The 16,546-nt window shown below is 49.7% G+C and overlaps 2 protein-coding genes across 2 annotated transcripts; one reads left to right on the top strand and one right to left on the bottom strand.

The window, feature by feature from the left end:
* Positions 1-8: 8 nt before the first annotated feature.
* mef2b (myocyte enhancer factor 2b) lies at positions 9-9,490 on the top strand. The gene is made up of 9 exons (XM_040184541.2): positions 9-224; positions 3,469-3,549; positions 3,939-4,142; positions 4,227-4,355; positions 4,435-4,624; positions 5,666-5,814; positions 5,954-6,068; positions 6,443-6,542; positions 7,083-9,490. Exons 2-9 carry the CDS (start codon positions 3,496-3,498, stop codon positions 7,387-7,389), a joined length of 1,248 nt encoding a protein of 415 aa, XP_040040475.2. The 5' UTR covers positions 9-224; positions 3,469-3,495; the 3' UTR covers positions 7,390-9,490.
* A 1,338-nt stretch (positions 9,491-10,828) lies between these two features.
* Positions 10,829-16,421, bottom strand: tmem161a (transmembrane protein 161A). Its single transcript, XM_040184540.2, has 11 exons — positions 16,285-16,421; positions 15,644-15,747; positions 15,458-15,541; positions 15,125-15,216; positions 14,820-14,976; positions 14,411-14,626; positions 14,166-14,309; positions 13,963-14,076; positions 13,709-13,883; positions 13,493-13,589; positions 10,829-12,469 (listed from the first exon to the last, which is right to left on the bottom strand). Exons 1-11 carry the CDS (start codon positions 16,285-16,287, stop codon positions 12,162-12,164), a joined length of 1,494 nt encoding a protein of 497 aa, XP_040040474.2. The 5' UTR covers positions 16,288-16,421; the 3' UTR covers positions 10,829-12,161.
* Positions 16,422-16,546: the final 125 nt, after the last annotated feature.

Below are 16,546 nucleotides of genomic sequence, written 5' to 3'. Positions count from 1 at the left end.
GGAGGAAGAGGAAGAGGGGGGTGTATGATGACCGAGAGAGGCGGCTGTTGGAAAGCAGCGCTCCTGATTCTCAACCATCCGCCACAAGGTGAATCTCTGCCGGAGGAGCACAGGACGAGACTTGGCGGAGACATCTGCGCGTCTCCATTCTTCACTTCATTTCCTGTTGGTTTGGTCTCGACCCGGCGGGCGAAACTCCGCAGAGAGACGGACATCGACAGCAGGTGAGATGCTTTATGTTGTTGTTGTTGTTGTTGTGCTGTTACTTGTCTCGTTGTTTAAGGCTTCATCTGTGTTGCTGTGCGTAACGTACCTGTTGCTGCGCCATTGAACGCACCGCGTGGATGAGGCTATATTAGACAGGGATGCTTAGCAACTCGCGCACAGGAAGGCTATTCTTAAACGGTCTATTTTGAGTGACGTCAGTAAATTATCGGGCCTAATTATCCGCTCACATTATTTCGACCTACGTATTTTCTTTTTTTTTTTACATTTTATTGTTTTTATTTTTAGCACCGAAAAACGCACAAAACACATTCCACGACTCTCTCTCTCTCTCTTTTTCTCTCTCCATCTTTCTCATCCCGTCAACCTGTTGCTAAAGCTGCACTGTGATTATTCACAAGAAACACAAGAAGGTGTGATTCATTCAAAAGAGCAGAAGGAAGTAGGAGAAGTTTCCCCCCGTCGGTTGACATTCAGGTGCTTCTCATCCTCACAATGTCTCACGGTCGAGAGGGACGACTTTATTTGAAGTCATGAAAAACTCTATTCATAGAAAGATCAAATATTCCACACATGCCGATGCTGCTGTGGCCATTCCGGCTATATGGAGGCAATTCAATTAACTCCTGTTAAAATTAGACAAATATTCCCTCAAGATAACCGGCGAACTGTCTGACCCTCAAGATGACCCACACACACACACACACACAGACATGCATTTATTTATCCTGTTGTAGTGGTGCGTTGTTGCAAAAGACACAAACCTCAGTAAGAAAAGAAGAAGTCCTTTCTCTTTTTACATTTTTTTTTTTGGCCTCACCCTTTTTTAACTTTGGTTTTTGGAGAATTTCTTCATCGGTTCACGCGAAATTTCCTTTGGGTTTTGGGCCCTGGTTCTGATTTTATCTCACCGCGAGACGTTGATGCAACTCAAATTATACATAAACAGCAAAACCGCAGCTGCTCCGGTTACAGCTCAGTCCATCATTGTCGTGTCGTTCAGCCGCAGAGTTCGTCTGTCGCGGCACCGTCGCGATGGACCGGCGTGCTGCAGAGCGGCAGCAAGGTAATTACTCAGAAACAACCCCAGAGAGTTCACTCGATGGATTGTTGCTGCAGTAATTTACTAATTAAACGCTTCTAAATAACCCGCCAAATGCGTCGAACCGTATTTACCATCCGAGTGTTGTCGACTGAAATAGGAATCCTTCACACAGGAAGCCAAACGCTTTGCTGCTTTGCTACACGTGTTCGCCATGTTTTCGCAACATTATCAAGCCATCGTGCTAAATGACTCATGGAAAAGAAAACCATCCAAGCAGAACCCCCCCCCCCCAACACTCCACTGATGCCCTACTCATTTCCCCTCTCGTTTATGCGTACAGCCAAAAAAAAACAAAGCCAACGGTGCAATAGACTCATTCGAGATCATTACATGATCTCTTCTGTTGATGCACGAGCTTCTAGTTTCCCCCTCCGTTGTCACCGGCGAGGTCGCCGGTGATTGGCCCGCGGGGCTCCCAGGGTGTTCCCGGAGATCTGGGCCGACCGCGTGCCGCCCGCGCGCGCGAGCGAGCGCTCTCTGTTCTTTCCACGGCGTCGCCTCTGGGAAGGCGTCTGACGAAAGCCGCCGTCCTCGCGGAGACCCAGGGGCGAGAGGCCGCGCGTGCAATCATTGCACCATTACAGCACACGGAGGAATTGCGCTTTGTGTTCGTATATTATCGGTTTGCGCTGGCTGAGAGGGGAGTCTCTTGTCTTTTCACTGTGCACATTTTGTCAGCGACGACAAGTTGAGGGGGTTGACCTTGGCGACGAAAGGTCGCAGACAGCAGTATGTGCGTTGTGGTGCATTCGCAGACCTCAAATGGCAGTTGTCGTGCGGGAAAAGATCCAGAATGAGCCGATGTGTGAAGCGCAGCCGGGCTTTTCCCTGCCTGTCTCGTGGCCTCCAAGCCATTCGACAAAACCTCCTAAACCACATAGACTCCAACAGCGAACTCCGCACCGTTTGGCCTGGAGGTGCAGCTATATTTACCCAGCAGGCGCCGAAAGTCGCTGTTTGGTTGAATCTGAGAGAAGAGGAACCTTGTGCAAAAACCCCAGAGATAAAGATCTGTCTGCCCTGTTTAGCGCCACTTCTCTCTCTTCTCGCCATCGACGTGTCTTGACGACGTGCAGCGGCGGGCGCGGAAGGTGCGTCCGGCCCCTCGCAGCACGTCCAGCGCTGTGGATGTCGCAGGGCTTTATAAGGTAATGGTGATGGCAGAGAGGTGGATTCCTCCACAAAGGCCCCAGATGCCAGATGTGTGCCAAGCTGATGTTGAGGGACGGCGGGCGCTTTAGGGGTCGTGGGAACACAGGAGTCATATCCGCTAAGGCACCGTCAGGGGGGCTAAAGATAGAGAAGCCCGATACGTGTCCAGTATTGAGGGGGGAAAACCAGAGAAAAAGTGCTGCGGGATGTTTGGAGAAGTACGTCTGCTCAAACCGCCAATCAGCGCGGCCGACAGCGAAGCGTAAGATGGAAATAACCCATTCAGCAAATGCATGCGTGTATTTTGATTTAGAGGTTTTATTTTTTTACGAGTTTGCGTCAAGGTCACTTCCCTTCAACGCGCTTTTAGGAGCAGAATGATCTCGTAGTTTTCCAGCTCTGCGCGGCCCTGCGGGGCCCGAAGCGGCTTTTCACAAACGGACATTCTCAAGCCGGCCGCAATCCATCCACGTCCTGTTTTTGCATGAGAGAGGAGTGGGTGGCTTTTGGCTACTTGACGTCTTTCGAAAACACACCGTTCTCCCTCTCGCTGTTTGCTTTTTCGGCTACTGCCACGGCGAACCTTTAAAAGGAGCCCTGCGCTGTATTTTTAACCCCCGTCTCTCGGGGGGGGGGGGTTGGGGGCGCGCGGTGCACTCGGGCTCGGCCGCCGAGCCGCTGGCCCGGGGGTGACCCAGACTGTGGGGGGTGTCAGACTGCGTGGACCGCCCGGCCCTCTAACTTTAGACCGCATCGCCACACGTGGGTAAAAATAAACAACCCTGCCCTCACTCGGGGGGGGGGGGGGGGGGGGGGGGGGCTGAGTCATTTAAACCAAACGGATGACATTTTCCCACCAGAATGATGTGAGCACAAAAAATGTCGAATCAACGCTCGCGCCGGTGTCCCGTTTATTCGACGGCGGTCGCTGCAGCAGCACGACGAGCATCTGCACTCTGTGACTGTTGTTCTATCTGATTTCACAGGCGTCACAGTGACAGACAGCAGGAAAGATGGGAAGGAAGAAAATACAGATATCTCGTATTCTGGACCAGAGGAATAGACAGGTGGGCCAAATGTCCATTGTTTCTGCTTAAAGAATCGGGAGATGCAACACGTATCGTACAAGGCGTTCAGTGTATCGGGAGGTTCCGTAAGCAAGGTGAAGAACGTCTTAGTTCACTGACACGGATACGATTTTATCGACCACTTTTTTTTTGGGGGGGGGCCTTTATCGCCGTCTCTGCGACACTTATTCATCACACTTTTTTCTTCTTTGCACGTAAACTATTAATGAAAAAGATCTGCAACGAAAACGTGAAATCGCTATACTTCTATTATTGTTATTTTTCATCATTGTACACGTGGATTGGATTTGTAAAATGTAAAAAAAAAAAAAGCCCACAGAAATAATAGAACATATTTGACTTTTAGTTAAATCGCCCGTGTCCTTCAGGTGACCTTCACCAAGCGTAAGTTCGGCCTGATGAAGAAGGCGTACGAGCTGAGCGTGCTGTGCGACTGCGAGATCGCCCTCATCATCTTCAACAGCACCAACCGCCTGTTCCAGTACGCCAGCACCGACATGGACAAAGTGCTGCTCAAGTACACCGAGTACAGCGAGCCGCACGAGAGCCGCACCAACACGGACATCCTGGAGGTCAGAAGGTCGCTGGCTCGATCGCGCGAACCCTTTGCGGGATTGTTGCGTTTCATGTTTCATTTTTCTTCCCTCCCGTTTCAGACTCTGCGCAGGAAGGGCCTCGGCCTCGACGGCTCCGAGCTGGACGGCGAGGAGAGCATGCAGGTGGCGGCAGAAAAGTTCCCTCCCAGCGAGGGCGTGGACCTCTCGTTGGCTCGCCAGCGCTTCTACGTCAGTCCACGAGCGCACAAACACGCACACACACACACACAGACACACACACGGGGTTCTAATTGTCGTCGCTCCTCAGGCTCCGTCCCTCCTCTCGCCGGAGGCCCAGTTCCTGATGTCTGCAGGATGTGAGAACGGCTTCCCCAACTCCTCCGGGCCGAGCGGGCCGCCCCACAGACCCCCGGGCTTCAAAGCTCTGGGCTCCAGGCCCGGCTCTGCCGGCCCGGCGGCGCCACACGCGCACGCTGCGTTCGTGTCTCCGCACTCGGGTGAGCGCGGCCGAGTCATTTTTTATTTTTTTGATGTCAATCCAAGAGCGAAGGAGGTCACGCAAAGGTCGACGCGTCACACGAATAAATGCATCACACGTGCCGTAATTGCAACCTGGAAGGTCCCTTTGTATCAACCAGAGCAGAACATTTTAATAATGAAACAATCCTCGAGTGAGGCTTGAGTTTTATGAATTAATGAGGATCTCAGTACGAGCAAATTATGGCATTAAATAAAATCTGAATTGTAAATAACCTTTCAGAGACGCCAGGGTTCTGCTACCGTTCATTTCCAAATTGGCAATATTTCACAGAAAGTCATCATTTGTTGGCTCACTGAGCAGTGAGCACACTTCAGCATGAAAATAGACGCATTCTGCTTTATAATCCGTGGAAACTTTCTCTAGGCTCTACGCGGAAAGCTCTCTGCACAATTCATACATTTCAACCCTCTGTGCAGCTGGCTGTGAACTCCCAGGAAGTGTGTGTGTGTGTGTGTGTGTGTGTGCGCACATCCACACATGCAGTCGGTCTGTTGTGTGAAACCGGCCCTCCAACAGTGTGAACGGCGGCTGTAACCACTTGTGTGGTTTCTGCACAGAACGTATCACACCTGCCGTTCACAGCGGCCTCGTGTCACATGTGTATTATGTGTATTATATTCTACACAAACTTGTGTGCAAATGTCCATTGTGAATATTTTTTTTGGCCTCTGCTCAGAAAATGGCCCACTCGTGATAAAAAAGTGCTGGAACTACTTTGTCTATTTGTACAATTTATGTGTGTGGGGGTAAAGGGGAACTCCAAGTGCTATAATGTGTAACAATCCCTTTATATGTAACTGTTGAAAAGATGCATCACTATTATGGTACCGGTTCTGACCTGGTTATGCTTGTTTGAGGCCGAACCTGAAAGAAGAAGTTGTTTTCGTTACCACAGAAACGGATCGAGGGGAAAAAAGAACTCGTCCCCCCCCCCCCCGTGAATGAAACCAGCTCACATCTCTTTTCACTTCCTGCTCCCCTCCTTTCCTCCGCGTAGGCATCGGCTACTCCGTGTTCTCCCACGGCAACCTGAATCGACCTCTGGAGATGAAGAGCCCCCCGGCCCTGAGCCTGGGGAGCGAGAACCCGCGGGGGGGGGACGCCGCCGCCGCCAGTCAGGCCATGGGGCCCGTGCGCGGCAACCACGTAAGTGTCACCTCCTTGTGTCGGCCCCGCCCACACACTTCACACGGGATGTCGATGCTCTCTGCGTGCAGTGATGTCACTCCGTCACCCCCCCCCAAACCAAACTGGAGAGTGCTTGACTGTTCCTCTTTGCCCACAGAGGGGGGTCCTGTACCAGGGCCTGCACAGCAGCGGCTCCATGGTGGCCATGGGCAAGGCCGGCCTGCTGGGTCACAGCTTGGGGGGCTACGGCATCCCGTCCCCCGCAACCTCTGGTGCGTCATCTGTCCAATCGGGGGGAGGCGGGGGGGGATTCTTGCTGAGTCAGATGAGAGGATTGACACCTGTCACTGTCTGACTCAAGCAGCAGTAGCTTGTCTTAGCTAAGCACAAGGGCTGTAAACGGAACGGGGGGGGGGGGGGGGGGCTGTAATTTTTGTTCCTGGAAGTTAGTAACTAATAGTTCTAAGCTAAGCTAAGCTAAGCTAAGCTAAGCAGCTGCCTGATTCATGTTTATAACACAAACACTTGTGAGGAAAGCAAACTTATGGCAGCTGTGATCTTATAGTGAGAACGATCATCCACTGATCCGGGTTTGTTCTAATCTTTGTGTCTTCTTTTTGTATAAAATCTCTTTCTCTTCCTCCAGAGTACAGCCAACCCGGTTTTTATCACTCCGTCAGTCTGCAACGAGGAGCAGTGAACCCCTGGCAGCCTCAGGACTCCCACGGGCCCCACATGAGCCCCGGGTGAGACCATTAACGCGCCACGTGAATTATGGCAGAATGTTGAATCTTGTTTTTACAAGAAATAAACGATGAAGCAAAAAGAGAAACAAAAATAAGTTCAGTCTAACAAGAAAATTAAGGAGACGTATTTGATGGTTGTTAAAAATTAAATGTTAAATGATTTAAGAGGTTAAAAATAAATAAAATAAAAAAATGATATCAAGAAGAAACAAAGAAGATTAGTTAAAGGTTTTATTAATTAATAATAAAGGACAACAACAAATGAACAAAATTACATTAAATAGGTAATAAGTGATAAGATGTATACATTAAAAATAACTTGGACTTTCATGAATATTCTGGTATTTTTCTCTTGTTTAAATAAAAGATATATATATATATAAGATGTATATATATATATATATATATATATATATATATATATATATATATATACATTTTAAAAATTGATTTGAACTACCTAAACTGATAAAGTCGTCCCTCATGAACTTGAACTGAACTAAAAATGCTGAAATGTTCCTCTTGTCGTCCTATTTACAGGATGTCCAGCGGAGGGTGCTCCTTCGCCTCCCAATCCTGCTCCTCCACCTCCCCCCACATGCCCTCCCTCAACCTCAGCATCAAATTGGAGCGTAGCTCTCCGGAGCAAATGTCCTCCCCCCCCACCCCCCCTCTACACCACCTCGGGCAGCACTCTCCAATGAGCAACCCGGATTCGGGCGCGCCTCCGGAGGGCCGCGCCGCCAACGGCACCAAGGACTTTCCCAAAGCCGGCTACGCGCAGGACGAAGAGGGAGGGGGGCAGCCCGTCAGGCAGGTGGAGATCAGTGACGGGTGGCAGAGATAGCAGCCCGACGCCGTCCCCCATTCAATCGGCCATCTCCCCTCCCTCCCTCCCCCCTTCCACCCCCCCCACGCACACACACGTATACCATATATATATATATAACAGGAGATGGAGAGATGGGAGATGGAGCCCCCCCACCGTCCCAGAGGAAGGCCTCCTCTCGTTGCCTCCTCACGCAGAGCTGGTCTCTCCTGGGCGAGGGGAGACGTTTTCTCTGCATCACTCCATTGATCCGGCGAGGAGACGTTTGTTTTTCTTGGTTTGGTTGGGTTTGGTTTCGTGTGCGCAGGTGAAACGTGTTGGTTTCTTTTCTTCTCTCCGTTAACTTTGTCGAGGTTCCTACAGCAGCACACGGGGACCAGCCGAGTTCCTCCTAAGCAGGAAACCCCCCTCTGAGAACATATTTGTCTGTTTTGGTGTGAAAATTGGAAATAGCTGTAAAATTCCCTTTCCCTCTTTTTGGTATAAACGGCAGACGGAAAATGACTCACCAGCCAGATTAAACCGATGAATGTGTGTGTGCAGTAAACCTCTTATGTAAGCTTGGGTGTTTAAGCCTTTAGTGCAGAATGATGATATGATCCCCCCCACGTATCCCCCCATCACCGGGGCCTCGGCCTCTTTTCAGATACGCCCGGATATTTTAAAGGAGCAGGTATATTTTTTTCAAGTCCGTCTTAAAACAACATTTGAGTGCCGATTTGAGTTCTTCTTCCCGTCCACGAAATAAATCCCCTCACAAAGGTTTTCTGATGTAAGAATCGGAGGATTAAAGCGGTATAATTCAGTTAATTGTAAGCTTCAGTAGCTGGAATCACTCAAAGCGAGTCGTTCCCTTTGAAATTGAAAAACACGTGTTTTATTGCCTCGGTGGAGGCGGGGAAGGAGTTCTGAAAGGGCCCAAAGTGCCCGGGGGCCTCCTGGCCCTCGCCCGCTAAATGCTACTCAAGGAGACTGAAAACAACTGCAAAGAAGTGCAAAAGCCCAAAGAGACTCACAAATGACCAACGGTAAAAAAAAAAGTGATTACAAAGAGGCACCGTGTGACTACGAAGAGACGGCCGGCCACTTCAAGGGGACAAAACATGACAAAAGAGACACAAAATGAGCACAAAGAGGTGAAACAGCCGTTGTTTCTTACTGTGAACGGCGGTGGAGGAACATCTAAGTCTGTAGAATCACATTGAGCAAAGGAGCTCGAGTAGGACATTTAAGGGACTTTAAGACGGACTTAAAATGTGAACCTTTCCTTTAATTTCTATAATTATTTGTGGGATTTTAATAATGCTCTAGTTGTGTTTTTCCTCCAAATAATGCTGATTTATGATTTTTACTTTACCCTGTCAAGTTATGGAAGTCTACAACTAAAGACCAAAGTGTTTAAATACCGTCTCTATGCATTGCAAAATAATGCTGAATCAGCCAAAGACGTGATGGTGCGTGTGACATTATATTGGGTCTGATTTGATTTAAATGATTCAGTCATTTGAAGGGCTTCATTTAGTAGCTGCATATTGTTGGTATGATTGAGCTTTAATGACCTAATTGTCTTATCTTATCATATTCAGAAATGTATGAGTGCCCATGTAATGAATGAGTCCAAATATTCAGAACATATTTCATTAAAAAAAAACATTTAAATATTTTTTAAATTGACAAATGTTTGTTTTTCATATCTGTAAATGTAATTGCATTTTTATGCACTGGATTTATGTTTATTTTAGCATATTTAACTTTGTTCTGCAGGCGACAACGCGAATTTGGGTCTGAATGAATTTCCACTTTTTGTCCACAAGGGGTCAGTTTATTTCACAAAGTGTACATTTTGAAAGAGTAGGTGCAGACCAGCCTTAAATATTAGTGATTAAACATGCAATGAGTCTCGATGGCAGGACCCTGGGGTCAGAGGTCACCCTCTTACCCCCGGGACATGTGACCGGTACATCGCGACTGCATGCAGAGAATCCCTGCACACGTCTGAATTAAAATAAGCACCGAGAACCAAATAATCAGTATTCTGATGCTTTTGGGGGTTGAGTTTTTATAGTTTTCTATTTGACATTTGTTGTGATTGCTTTCAAATAAAAAACGGTTTGATTTGTACGTTTCTGTCGCCCCGCTTTTTATTTACTACAAAAAGCCACTTTTGCGTGTACAAGTCAGTCTAAAGATAAAAAGACCTGCTGTCGAGCTCTCACGTGTCCGTTTATTTAATTTCTCTTATTTTATCAACACACTCGCTCCCTCATTATCGCGTGCGGCCCCCAAACCAGAGCGGGCCACTTAAAAGTAACTCTGCCGGTGTGCCGGTGTGCCCCCCCCACCCCCCCTCCCCGTCCAAGACGAGAGCCCGCCTCCACCTCTGTCCTCGCGGCTCCCTAAATGACAAGAGGCCCTCCTCTGGGGGTCGTGTCTGGTCGGCTCCCAGAGGACCAGGAGGGCCCAGTCTGTACGCGGCCTGCCTGCACACACACACACACGCACCAAGACAAAACATCCTGGTTTCTATGGCAACCACCGGCTCCCCTGCAGTCCGCTGTGCGTGTGGGCGGGGCCTCCAGCACAGATGCACGCGATTAATGTGATTATGTAGACGCGTCACCGTTCAGCTCACGAGACAGAGAGGAAGGAGGGAAAAGGAAAAGGTCAAACCTCCATCGGGGTGTCGGACGTACAGTAACAAATATTTTCAACTAGGTATTTTCCTCAGACATCAGAGGAAATGTTACCGGTGTCTATAATGAATATGAGCGAACTAATAATGCGTTATGATCGGCTTATAGCCGCAGAATGATCAGAATGCTTTACCAGTAATAACACAATATGAAGCATTTTGAAATCTGCATCATTTCAATGGCCAAAATGCATTCAAACATAGTGACTAATATTCACATTATAAAACATAAGAGGTCATTGTTTTCTTTAAGTGAAATAAAAAAATCATGTAAAATGAGGTACCAGCAATTATGAAGACTTAAAACATTTTAAAGCATTTTAAAATGACATAATTGTTATTTCTCATCATGAATACTTATGAGTGTTGAAGATAATTATACATTTCCATGAGAAGATTACAACCTTTAAATGGCATCATAGCGATAGCGATTGTTATTAGGAAAAAATAAATAATTCCAGCCCTAACAGAGTCAGATTATTGACCGGTACAAACGTCTTCACTCCGCTGCTTCGTGGGCTTTGATCGGAGGTGGAAGTCGAAAGCTTATCGCCAATAAATCATTTAGACTTTCCGTTAAGAGCCTCGCTCTGCTGAGAAGGTTTCGTTCCTGAACTGCTGATAAACGACCGGCGTGTCAATCGGGATGTTTGGATGATGTCACCATAGTGTTTATCGGTGATTAAAAAAAGATCTTCTCGGGGAGGGTTGGGGGTCAGAGGTCGAGTCGGAGCAGCAACTTCACACAACAAGAGGACGCGAGACTGAGAACAATAAACGCTTTATTGAGCCACACTAAGATAAACGCTCGGGATACAAAGGTTTGCACACCATGCATTCAGAAAATCAACAGTTCACAGTATGATTATTTCAGAGCATTCAATTCAAAAACACTATCTAAAAAGAAAAAAAATCTGAAACGGCCACAAAACACAAAAACGTTTAGACCGAGTGAATCTTTCTAAATAGTTATTTGAGGCAACGTTTCATAAATAAATAAATAAAATCCACTGAAAACTCATTGCAGGCTTTGATTAATTTACTCGACTAATTGGCAATAATAAAAATGAAAAAGCCTGAAGCTAATTAAGACACGGCAACAGAAGGCGCTGCCAGCGAGTCGTGTTCCAAAGATAAAACGAAGGAAGAAGAAAAGTCACTTTCATCCGCTAACCGGTTCTATTCATTCGAAAAGCGGATGATTGGGGGAGAAAAGGGGACTCGAACGTCCCACAGCTCCCAGGCACTTGGGAATACTGACAGGGAGCCGCCGCGCCGCGCTCCACCCAACGGGACGGAGCCCGGCCGCGCCGCGCTCCACCCAACGGGACGGAGCCCGGCCGCGCCGCGCTCCACCCAACGGGACGGAGCCCGGCCGCGCCGCGCTCCACCCAACGGGACGGAGCCCGGCCGCGCCGCGCGTCAGCGGGAAAAACAACCAAAACCATTTAGCACTCATGAATCGGTTTCCTTGAGGGGGACGAACAGTCCTCCCCCCCAAAAACAATACTAACACCACACAGGGAGCAGGCACCAACACGTACTCTGCCACCAACTAAAACTTCTTAAATGCAGCATTTAACAATGTTCTATTAAGAACTGCTCAGGTAACATTAACTACCATAAAGGAACATAGTGGGTTAGCTGGATATTTATAGGTGGATCACCATGGTAACCAGGAGGCTTACTTCAGGGGATCATCACTTATGATAACAAAACGTCCCTTTTCTAGACTGGTGAACATGTAAAAAGCATCGAAGTGTTGCACTCATCCATAAAGGAAATGAATCCAGCGGTCATTAAGTGACTAATAAAAAGCTCTTTCATGTGAGTGTAGCTGATCTGAGCCGGACAATAACCAGCTTTTAAACGCTTTGTGACACCGGCCCCAGTTCGCTGTGTACTTGTGTAACTGCAGTAGCCTGCTGGTAATAAAGAAAAAGCACAGAGGGCAACAAGGTGGTCAATATTGCAACAACACCGTGTCCATCGCCTGTCTCCTCTCTCTCAAAAACAACAAAAAAGACTTGACCAAACCCCCTGTTGTTCCCTCGGTAGCTGCGTGTTGTGAGTAAGGGTCCCGTGGCGGCGTCCTCGGTTAGTTCTGCATGAGGTACTGGTGGAAGTAGATGCCGAACAGGGAGCTGATGACCTGGCAGGCCGCCACCCACCACGTCAGGAAGGCCAGGAGGCCGCGGAAGAAGAGCGGCGTGAGGACGGAGCGCAGCGCCGCGAAGGCCTCGGACAGGCGCGCCACCGTGGCCTGGATGTCCTCCTCCGCGTCCTCCATCCCCTCCTCGTCCTCGTCCAGGCCTCCGGGCAGCACGGGCGCCGCGGTGGGCAGCAGCAGCAGCGCCGGGGTCACGCCGGGGGTCCGCTCTGCGCCCGCGCGCCAGGAGAAGTCCCCTACAGGACGGGCAGAGATCAGACATCGTCCTTTACATGGTGCCGCTCTAACGAGAGGACAGCAGGTTTATGGAAAGGTACCACTTCACTTTAGCTGCAAACGTCTCACTGACTGAAAAATAATAGTTTGCCCTCTCGGGAAATCTGCTTTATCAATGTTTCATCTCTAAATATAAAAAAAAGCCAGCAGCTTGTTTACTATCCAGGATAAAAACAAGTAAAAGAAGCCGCTAAGCTAGCTGGCTGCTAGCTGCCAATTGATATTTAACAGACTGATATGAAGGTGGAATTCATCTTCTGATCCAACTGCTGCTTGAAATGGATATTTTGATTGTTGGGGGTCAGAGGTGATTTGCCTCAAAAAGGTCAAATGCAGCCTCTTCCTCTCGCGCGGTGCACCCCGTGCTGCCATGTGGCACCCCGTGCTGCCATGTGGCACCCCATGGTGCCCAATGTTACTCCCCATGGTGCCCAATGTTACTCCCCATGGTGCCATGTGGCTCCCCATGGTGCCATGTGGCTCCCCATGGTGCCATGTGGCTCCCTATGGTGCCATGTGGCTCCCCATGGTGCCCAATGTTACTCCCCATGGTGCCCAATGTTACTCCCCATGGTGCCATGTGGCTCCCCATGGTGCCATGTGGCTCTCCATGGTGCCATGTGGCTCCCCATGGTGCCCAATGTTACTCCCCATGGTGCCCAATGTTACTCCCCATGGTGCCCAATGTTACTCCCCATGGTGCCATGTGGCTCCCCATGGTGCCATGTGGCTCCCCATGGTGCCATGTGGCTCTCCATGGTGCCCAATGTTACTCCCCATGGTGCCCAATGTTACTCCCCATGGTGCCATGTGGCTCCCCATGGTGCCATGTGGCTCCCCATGGTGCCCAATGTTACTCCCCATGGTGCCCAATGTTACTCCCCATGGTGCCATGTGGCTCCCCATGGTGCCATGTGGCTCCCCATGGTGCCATGTGGCTCCCCATGGTGCCATGTGGCTCCCCATGGTGCCATGTTACTCACCTAGTGCCTTGAGGGCCAGTGTGGAGAAGAGGATGAGAAAAACCGGAACCAGATACTGAAGCGTGATCACAGTCAGGTAGCAAAAGATCCGAGTGACCTGAAAGAGAGAAAATGGATTCTTTATATCCCCCTCACCCCGCCCAGTAAACCGACTCTTTGCGTAAAAACCTCAAAATTCAAGAGGTTCCGAGCTCCTGCGCTCCATTGGTATCTGACCTTCCTCTGAATGTCAATGGCGGCGATGCGTCCCACCTCCTTCTTCATCTGCTCCACCCACTTCTGAGCCAGGTTGAGGTAGGCCTGCAGGTGGTAGCGAGTCACGGCCAGCCGCAGCGCACACGACGCCACGACGACCCACAGCCGCAGGCTGTCGAACGCGTCGCTGGAAACTCTGGAAAAGGATCAGAAGGAGGTCAAACGGGCGAACAATCGGTGGTGGGGGGGTAAAGTTAGAAAATACGTGCGCTCACATTGTTATTGAGGTCTTTCCCATGGGCGCATTGGCCAGGAAATCCCTCGCCAGAGGTTTCACCCACAGAACCAACACGATGACCGGAGACAGGAAACTCAAGTGCAGCAGAATCCTGCAGAAAAACATTTAAGACGTTGTTTAAGAAAGCGAAGCGCCGCTCGTGGATGGGTTTTTTTGATGCGCTCGCCGGAGGCTCCTCACTGGACGAGAGGTCGGCCGGAGTTCATCTGCACGGCATCGAGGTGCGTCTGAGCCAGCCGCAGGCCGGGGAAGGCCAGCAGGGCGCCGACGTAAGCACAGAGGGCGGCGAGGCCGAGCTTCACCGTCAGCTTGGTCACCGGGATCCTGGACGGGGTCAAAAAACGGCAACCGGACGTTACGGCGAAAAAGGCCCGCTCGCCAACTCGCGGTGGCTCGTCTCTTGCGGCGCGCGAAGCGGTACGTACGACCAGTCGGCGTAGCCCTGCTGTTTGGCGAAGACCTCCAGGTTGTCGAAGAGGCTGGAGAAGCCCGACTCCAGGCCAAACTCCAGGTAGTCCTCTCTGACCACGAGAACCAGCATGGCCACGAGCAGAGACAGGAAGCCGAAGGCGAGGCACACGGAGCGCTCGCCGCCCTCTTCGGAGAGGAAGTAGTGCCTCATCAGAGTGTGGAGGGTCTTTCTGGGGGTTGTGGGTTAAGTTAAAATAACTGTAGAGGGGAACGTAGCATTGATCCAGCCCCGAGACTCCAGATACAAACTGAAATTTGCAGATACGACCGAATGCCTCATCACGTTTGTTCATTCTGAATCATGAAGCGAATTGTGTTTATTTGTTTGCAGGGCGATCCGACCGAGTGCCTTTTGAAGGATACACGCTGAAGAGAACGGTCAGGACGCACCAGATGGCTCCGAGGTTGACCTCATTGCTGGCGTCCACAATATTGCAGTAACACTCGGTGAACAGGAAGACACCCGTGGCGTAGACGGCGAAATCTACCAGCCACTGGTACTCCAGGAAGAAGCGCAGCACTGAAAGGAGCAACCAGACACAAATAATTACAGCAATAGACTCGAGGAAGGTAAGCGAGAGTAGCGTAATGCCGAGTGAGTCAATACCGGAGCGGTGTTTGAACACGAGCAATGTCAACGCGATACGGAGAGAGCAGAGTTTAGTTACCGAGCGCGTCGAGAGCGTTGACTGGAGCTTTCTCCAGGTGAAGGTCAATGTCTTTGGGCACCGTGAGAGGCTTGCTCTCCCCGTTCTGTCTCCTGGAAATCCAACATGGAAGACACACGACCACGTTTAAAGAAATGCATAATTTGTGTTTCTTTTTTAAAATCAGGTTCTGCCGTTATTGCATTTTAGAAAGAGGGAGGGACGTACAGTACAGGCAACAAAAATGAATAATCTGTAGCTTTATTTCTAAGAATGTGTAGATCTAAAAAGGCGATTTTTCCCCCCTGAGGCGGCGTTGTTGTGACTTTGTCATCAGACCCTGCCGAGTCCCACCTGTCTCTCCTGGTCTGTTTGGGCATCTGCTTCCCTGCCAGTGCACACAGCTCTCCCTCCGACGGGTGTTTGAACCGGAACAGACTGAAAGGAAGGCACACGTATGTACGTATGCATGCATGCATGCATGCATGTATTTATGTATGCATGCAAGAGAAAACAACCACATGGTCCGGGTGGTTCTACCTGCCACTGCAGAGGAGCCAGCGTGCAAACGAGCAATGTGGGGCCATCCTCTGCATGACGCTGGCGGCCAGCAGGCTGACCACCAACTGGATCCCCATCAGCGCCTGTCAGAGCACACACACACACACACACACACACACACACACACACACACACGTGTTTAAGTAGTGCATGTCACCCTATAACACCGATTTAGGACATTAAAACAGTCCCACTGGTCTGAAGCGGTCAGGCAGCCCAAAGGCTGTTCGTCCGACTGCGAGGAGAAAGTTATCAGAACAGGCAGTTTGTGGCAAACTAGAAGGCGAGTTTCTCCTCGGATCGCAGGCTGCGGGAGGCGTCCAGTCACAAACCGTGATGGCAAAGCGAACAGTGAAAAGAGAGATCGCCTAAATTCAACCACACGAAGAAGAAAAAAAAAGCCGCGTTGAAAACTCCTGGAAAATGAATGAAAGTTAGCAAGTGGCTACCGTGCTAAATTTAGTCCAACTTCGCCACCTGTCAGCGCTGCTGCAGACGTTAGCTGGCTAGCCAGCATTAGCGGGATAGCTCTCATGGTAACAAGACGCTAAAGTGCGCATTTTAAATGAAGTTATTGGGGATGGGGACTTCGCGTTCGGTGTGGATTAATTCTAACCTACCATATTTTCCCACGAAAGAAAGATAGAACCAGAAAAGCTGCAGGCGAAAGCTTCTGCACATGCATGGAAGTCCTGACAGCTGAACCAAATGGCATGTGGGACTGCAGAATGTCCCGGATGTGGTTGCGTAGTACCGCGCTGCCTTCAGGTGCTCCCGGAAGTCTGTAAATTGCATATACGTCCAGTAATTCCAACCCAAGACACAACCCGTGCAACCGTCACTTGCTACTGTACTCATGTCAAGTCACGATGAGACGGTTTC

Source organism: Gasterosteus aculeatus, chromosome 8 (genome assembly GCF_964276395.1).
Source record: "Gasterosteus aculeatus chromosome 8, fGasAcu3.hap1.1, whole genome shotgun sequence".
NCBI lineage: Eukaryota > Metazoa > Chordata > Actinopteri > Perciformes > Gasterosteidae > Gasterosteus > Gasterosteus aculeatus.
This window is presented reverse-complemented; position numbering and strand designations above follow the sequence as displayed.

Bases quoted from the DNA above. Each gene is read 5' to 3' on its own strand.
- mef2b (XM_040184541.2), top strand. From the start codon at position 3,496: ATGGGAAGGAAGAAAATACAGATATCTCGTATTCTGGACCAGAGGAAT. The intron at 3,550-3,938 runs GTGGGCCAAATG...CGTGTCCTTCAG, and splicing joins TGGACCAGAGGAATAGACAG to GTGACCTTCACCAAGCGTAA. The intron at 6,069-6,442 runs GTGCGTCATCTG...CTCTTCCTCCAG, and splicing joins CCCGTCCCCCGCAACCTCTG to AGTACAGCCAACCCGGTTTT.
- tmem161a (XM_040184540.2), bottom strand. The intron at 14,977-15,124 runs GTAACTAAACTC...TGCTCCTTTCAG, and splicing joins CAACGCTCTCGACGCGCTCG to TGCTGCGCTTCTTCCTGGAG. The intron at 13,590-13,708 runs GTCAGATACCAA...TCTCTCTTTCAG, and splicing joins CCATTGACATTCAGAGGAAG to GTCACTCGGATCTTTTGCTA.